The 6931-nt window shown below is 36.9% G+C and overlaps 1 protein-coding gene across 1 annotated transcript; it reads left to right on the top strand.

Moving 5' to 3' along the window:
- On the top strand, nt 961-6866 carry LOC105168344 (T-complex protein 1 subunit epsilon). Its single transcript, XM_011088398.2, has 9 exons — nt 961-1338; nt 2923-3241; nt 4062-4410; nt 4824-4956; nt 5051-5103; nt 5223-5325; nt 6074-6240; nt 6317-6430; nt 6602-6866. The coding sequence occupies exons 1-9, from the start codon at nt 1140-1142 to the stop codon at nt 6770-6772; spliced, it is 1608 nt and encodes a 535-aa protein (XP_011086700.1). The 5' UTR covers nt 961-1139; the 3' UTR covers nt 6773-6866.

A 6931-nucleotide genomic window follows, 5' to 3' on the forward strand; every position in this document is an offset into this window, starting at 1 on the left:
GTTTTGTTTGGGTTAGGCAAAGGGGTAGGAAAAATCACATATTTTTTAGAAGGTAGAAAAACGTTGATTTGTTTTGGCCGGATTTACTCTTGTAGTTACACTTGTACATTTCATTCAACCTCATCGATGATTTTGTTATATTTATTTTTTGATGGAGAGTCATGCCACTAAAACAAAGGCAGAAGCCTAAACATTACTCATTGCAAGTTGTGATTCTACTCATGTCTAGGCAAAGAATCAAAGTTGGTTATCCAACTACTTCTGGTACTCGACCAGGAACAAAATGTTACTATTTGATCGTCCCTAATGTAGTTGGTCCTATCAAAATGCTAACCTTTTGCCATTATTGTTCATAGTTGCTCAACACTCTAGTTGCTCTACGCTCTTTTAAAGTGTAATTTGACTTCCAAATGTGATTTTTAGCATTGAAGTGTATGCTTTCTTTCCTTTGGAGTTGTTGATGTAATTTATATCTTCTATATAAGAAAAGTATGTCTTAGCACATCTTGCTTCCCAAATTGCTACTCAGTGTAATGTAATGTAATGAAATTTTAAATGTAGGATGCTCTTAAATTATAACACATAAGCAAGCATAATTTGTTTGGTGTTAAATATATATATAAACAATGCACCCAGTATTATTATAATATACTTTAAGGGTTGTTTGCGTAAAATTTCGTTACTTAATAAGGGTAGTTATAATTATATTTACAACATCAAGGAATGTATTTGTAATTTTATAAAGGATGAGATGTTTGTGTAATTGGACCTAACATCAAAAGGTGTCAATATAATTTATCAAATAAAAAAACAAAAGAGTTGTATATTGGGCCCGTTTGCATGGCCCAAAAATATGCTGACAAGATCATGGACCAAATCCACTAAGTGGGCTTTTGAAAAAAATTGAATACCTAGCTAGCAACATGAGTTCAAACTGCAGAGACATCACCACCTGAAAATTCTTGTTCAAGGGTTTAACTAAACCACGCCAAGGCGTACAGTATTTCGGTGCTACCTATTATTAGGGCACGTCCTCTGTTCTTACAGCTTCTTGAACTCTCCAGTTTCTGCACTCGTCAGTTCCATTTGCCTATCTGATCCAGTGAAAGATCCGATTATAACGAACCGTATTCGACCGTATGGCGTTGGCTTTCGATGAATTTGGTCGGCCGTTCATTATACTAAAGGAGCAGGAGCAGAAAACCAGGTTGCGAGGCCTTGATGCACAGAAGGCGAACATTGCCTCTGGAAAAGCGGTGGCTCGGATCCTTCGGACCTCGCTGGGGCCTAAAGGAATGGATAAGATGCTCCAGAGCCCCGACGGGGACGTAACAATTAGTAAGCTTCGCAGATTGCTCTTTTTCGGTGTGTCTGCCCGTGTTTGCATGCGCATTATTTGAATCGTGGAAGCTTTGATTGAGGTTTTGGAAATGAATTGGGCGTTATTTGGGATTGAATCCATTTGGCTAGTCTGATTTTGGATCTGCAATTTTGAGCTGTTGATTAGCGGTTTTATTGTTCTTTCATATTTTTCTATGTGTACGTTTTCATTGACAGACTCAGTTTAGTACTAAGTCTAGTCCCCTCGATTCAAGGATTTGGTTTAAGGAGGTTTATAGTTGTAGATTATCGATCTGAATTGTTAGTGACCGCAATATTTTGGGGTTTATTTGAAGTAAAACTTAGAAAAGAGGACCGGAGTTGGGGCAACGTGGAGTGCGCTTATCTTTTTTCTTGAAATCTGGATTTAGTTCCTCGGACGACTTCCCACTTTCTGGTAGCGGGAGTAATGTGAAGAACAATGCTAATCCTTTTGTAGTAGCTAGTAGCATGTAAAGGTGGAGGTGTAAAGTTAGATAAAAAGTTACCTGTAAGAAGTTCGTTTAAGCTTTGTGATTTTATATAGATACAATAGTTAAACATTTCAGAGGTAGCAAAAGTGGATTGCTATGCAGGGGCAACTGGCAAGTTGGTGTTTTAGGGGTCACAGAAAAATGTTCTGCTTATTTTGGTTTTAATCTCTTCAGTTTTGACTAGCTTCCTTGATATTACTTTCTTGTATATGGGTTCATAAGGCAAGATTAGATAAACATTCTGTTATAAAGAATGCAGGTCTCTATTTTTCGCTGCTTCTCATTTTTAATCTTCTCCATGCTTGAATCATGGTTTCAATATATTATCTTTGAGAAAATTTGTCAATATATCAATGGAATCAAAGTCTTGAAATCTTATTTAGTTTTGTTGTAGAAAACACCACACTTTATCTATGATTTTTCATGTTGGAGTAGCTAGCAACAGGACTGAGTGGAAGTTTAATGCTAGGTTAAAGTCAGTGCTGTAAGGAGAACTTAAAGCTTTATCATTCTGTAAAGAAACCTATCTCTACACGGGAGCAACCAGGAAATTGCTTTGTGTTGGATTTAGCGTGTTAGGTTGTTACCTGTTAGTGTTTCTATCTTCCTTGAATTATTTGCTTGTATTTGAATATAACACAAGTCAATAAGCAACTATTATCCATGTGCTGAAGTAGGTTTTCCTAGTTCTTATCCTCTCTTGGATGCGTAACTCATCTTTTGAACTTATTATGCTTTTAGATAGTGTGTTATATATATGTATATCAGGCTGAAAGTAAATTTTTGAAACTAGTCAAGGTCGTTATCCATATGCATAATCAACCAAAATAATATGTGTAGATACTCTTCTTGTCTTGAATGGACGGTTACTTTTGCAACATTTGTAACATGTAACAGGGACAAGGAGTGTAACTTTGGTAAATATCATTCAGCTAGAATTCTGTTAATGTGCTGGTGACTTTTATCAGAGTTTTAAAAGTCTGGTGTTGTTACAATTCTTGAAGAGATTTGTTAAATTAAATGTTCTTTTAGATAAAAAGTTATAAATTTCTGATTGTTATGCTGTCAGCAAATGATGGTGCGACGATCTTGGAGCAGATGGATGTTGACAATCAGATTGCTAAACTCATGGTTGAATTGTCACGGAGTCAAGACTATGAAATTGGTGATGGAACAACTGGTGTTGTTGTCATGGCCGGTGCACTTTTGGAACAAGCAGAGAAGCTGTTGGAACGTGGAATTCATCCTATCCGAATTGCAGAAGGATATGAGTTGGCTTCCAGGATAGCTTTTGAACATTTGGAGCATATAGCCCATAAATTTGAATTTAGCGCAACAAATATTGAACCTCTGATTCAGACCTGTATGACTACTTTATCTTCCAAGATGTAAGTATTCTTTCCCATGCAAGTTTGGACCATGCTTCTTTTTCATCACGGTATTTCACTTTTTCGCCCTTGTTTGCGGCATATTATGTGGCAGTTGAAAATTCTGAATGTCTTGCTTTACGCTAATTCCCTACTTTTTCCACTATGCGTAGTCTCAACTCCATGGTTCTCCTACATATGAAGAATTTGAATTTGCCTCTACATTTTGTTCAATGGACTACGAGCACTGAATTGTTTGAGTATTTTTGAAGTCTTTATCTGGTTTGTCTGGGTGTCCACAGGTCCTCTAATCCATCAAATAATCATTTCTATTTGAATTTTGATAGACCTGGGAATATACTATTAGGTGGTATTCTGAGCTACTGGGTCAAGAATGGAGTTCATTTTTATGCTTTCATTCTGAATTCTTTTTATGTTATTGTGTATGTTTGTATGCAGATTGTGAAGAATGATGGTTTTCCTCTTTCCATGAATTATCAAGCTCCCTATGCAATTATGGTATCCATTTCTGTTGATATTGCTAACTTAAGGAGGGAACATATTTGGACTTCTGTTAATGTCTTTTTTCCATATGTCCTCAGCTCCATCTTTCTTCCTTGTTTTCCCCCTAGCGGTTGAGGTGTGGCTGGGAATTCTGCAGGATATCTGTTTTTGGTACTTGTAGCCTTCTTTTTTCTGATGAAAAACATGACCTAGTTGTCTTACAACATCTAGAGTGTGCTTTTTCAATATTAGCCTTCTAATTGCTGCTTGTAATTATGCAAGATATCTTATATTCTGCTGTTTTACATGTTTTAATCTTGTCAAATATGCTTTGCAGTGTGAATAGGTGCAAGCGCAGTTTGGCAGAGATTGCAGTTAAAGCAGTGCTTGCTGTTGCGGATTTAGAGAGGAAGGATGTTAACTTAGACTTAATTAAAGTGGAGGGAAAAGTAGGTGGCAAGTTGGAGGATACTGAACTAATATATGGCATTGTTGTTGACAAGGATATGAGTCATCCACAGATGCCAAAGCAAATTGAGGATGCAAAAATTGCCATTTTGACTTGCCCCTTTGAGCCTCCGAAGCCAAAGACTAAACATAAGGTTGATATTGATACTGTGGAGAAATTCCAAACGTTACGTCAGCAAGAGCAGAAGTACTTTGATGATATGGTTCAGAAATGCAAGGTAATCTGTCTTTATTAGCTTAATAGTATGTCAGGTTTGGTGAGATGTGTTAGAATTAAAGGAAGAGGAGGGAACTTCATGTTAGTGGTTGTCACAATTTTGGTTAAGGAGTGGACAAGGAGGAGGTATAGACATTCAACCTTTTATTAGGACCCAGTGCTGGAGACTGATCTAACTCTTCTCCATTCCCCTTTTAGTATGCTAGATAAAATTATGGTTATCACCTATAGGTCATGCATTGCACTTTCAACATTTCCTGTTTTGGTTGTCTTTTCGAGGTGCTTTTAGTTGAATGTTAAAATTCTTATGTATCTATATGTTTGCAATGTGTAACGGGATCATACAATTATACTGCTTCACATCTTATAAAGTTAAAGGCCTTGATCTGATTCACGAGCCAAACTGGATTGCAGGATGTTGGGGCTACCTTGGTTATCTGCCAGTGGGGTTTCGATGATGAGGCAAACCACTTATTGATGCATAGGAACTTACCTGCTGTCCGATGGGTCGGTGGTGTGGAGTTGGAGCTGATAGCCATAGCTACAGGTTTGTGTCCATATTGCAGTCTCTTTGATGTATTTCTGTTACAATGTTCTTTATTGAACTTCTGATGGCCTATGTTCACTGAATTTGGTACTAGGTGGGCGAATTGTGCCAAGGTTTCAAGAGTTGACACCCGAAAAACTAGGCAGGGTAGATTTTCCCATCTATGCTATGTCTGTCTATCTATATATGTTTTTGTAAAATATTTAGTCATTTGTATCTATTCTTCAAAGTTTGTCCATTGATCTCAAATTTATTGTGCATGCTAGGCTGGATTAGTTCGAGAAAAAGCATTTGGTACCACTAAAGATCGGATGATTTATATTGAGCATTGTGCCAATTCAAGAGCTGTCACCATATTTATACGTGGTGGTAGGTCAATTTTCTCTTTCTTTTTTTGTGTTTTGCTATTTGAATTGTCTCACTTGGTTGTTGATTTTTTGCCTTTTTTAGTTTAGCTATTTTCGCTAATTGGTCCTAGCTCTATATTGCTGATGGGTTGATTTTGTTCTGTTATTTGTCATCAGAAGTTTAAGGTGTTTGACAGTTTTGCCCCTACAGTATTTCCTATCTGTTTCCCTTTATGGCCTATGTTGAATGTGGATCGTCCAGCTGTCTTCTTGGTATCTTACTTTAATGTGGTATTAGTGTCTCATATGAAGCTTGATAATAGGATGTGAATGATTTCATGTACGTGTCCTGATTTCTTGTACAATTAAAATCTTAGAAGCAACATAGAGTAAGAAAATGGATTTTTAATGATGATGTATGCTTTTTAGTTGTTAATAAGTTGATTTCCAAATGTAAGTTTGTAGCTTATTGTGTGTTTTATCAAGCATTTCTGAAATTGGCCCGACGCATGCTACTTTTGCATTAGAGTGAACCCATTGTTTTTATTATCCTGTTCTTCTGTCAAGTTACATTTAAGGGAATTAAAGGCAATTGGTGTTGCACAAGTGTGATGGTTCTTCGTACGTATCTTAACTAGCATATTGCCCTTTTTGTACTTTCTGATGTTCAAATGGTGTCATGTTGTGAGTAATTGTTGGATTAAAGTCTGCAAGAGAGACATGGGAGGAAAGACACCAGTCACTGAGTCTTCTTTTTTATGCTGGTTTAGGTAACAAGATGATGATAGAGGAAACAAAGCGCAGCCTTCATGATGCTCTATGCGTTGCAAGGAACCTTATTCGCAACAATTCTATTGTTTATGGTGGTGGGTCTGCTGAAATTTCTTGCTCAATTGCTGTGGAAGCAGCAGCTGATAAATACCCAGGAGTTGAGCAGGTGACAAGTCAACCTCTTTTCTTAATCTTCCATTCTTTACTAAAACTAAAACACATTTGCATGTTTCTCGCTCCAGTATGCAATTAGGGCATTTGCAGATGCATTAGATGCTATCCCCATGGCACTGGCAGAAAATAGTGGTCTACAACCTATAGAAACTTTGTCTGCTGTTAAATCTCAGCAAATTAAGGTAATCTTGAACCTGTTTTGTTTTTTTCCCATTGCTTTTCTTTTTTTTTACTTTTTTTGCGTGTGTGTGTTTGTAAACAAGTCTTTTTTTCTTACTACATATTTGGAGAGCTCTTTTTAATAATTGAGTTGGTCATTTTCTGAAAAGCAATTGTATGATTTTTCTTGGCAGGAGAACAATTGCTGCTGCGGTATTGATTGCAATGACATTGGCACAAATGATATGCGCGAACAAAATGTTTTTGAGACTTTGATCGGGAAACAACAGCAGATTTTGCTTGCAACTCAAGTTGTTAAGATGATTCTGAAAATTGATGATGTCATCTCTCCATCCGATTATTGATCTTTTCATATCACACTTGATGCATATATTTTGCTGCTAGGTTAGTGTCAACTATAATATAGCTAGCTGAAACGGTTGGTTCTTGTCATGGTCCTTTTGATTCTTCTTCTTCTTCTTCCTCTTTCTTTTTTTTTGGGGTGGGGGGGGGGGGGGGTTTTT

This window comes from Sesamum indicum, linkage group LG8, assembly GCF_000512975.1.
Source record: "Sesamum indicum cultivar Zhongzhi No. 13 linkage group LG8, S_indicum_v1.0, whole genome shotgun sequence".
Lineage (NCBI taxonomy): Eukaryota > Viridiplantae > Streptophyta > Magnoliopsida > Lamiales > Pedaliaceae > Sesamum > Sesamum indicum.

What these genes read in the sequence shown, in the direction of transcription:
- LOC105168344 (XM_011088398.2), top strand. Translation starts at nt 1,140, where the DNA reads ATGGCGTTGGCTTTCGATGAATTTGGTCGGCCGTTCATTATACTAAAG. An exon ending in GCTGATAGCCATAGCTACAG is followed by an intron (nt 4,957 to 5,050) that starts GTTTGTGTCCAT and finishes ATTTGGTACTAG; the next exon opens with GTGGGCGAATTGTGCCAAGG. An exon ending in AATACCCAGGAGTTGAGCAG is followed by an intron (nt 6,241 to 6,316) that starts GTGACAAGTCAA and finishes TTCTCGCTCCAG; the next exon opens with TATGCAATTAGGGCATTTGC.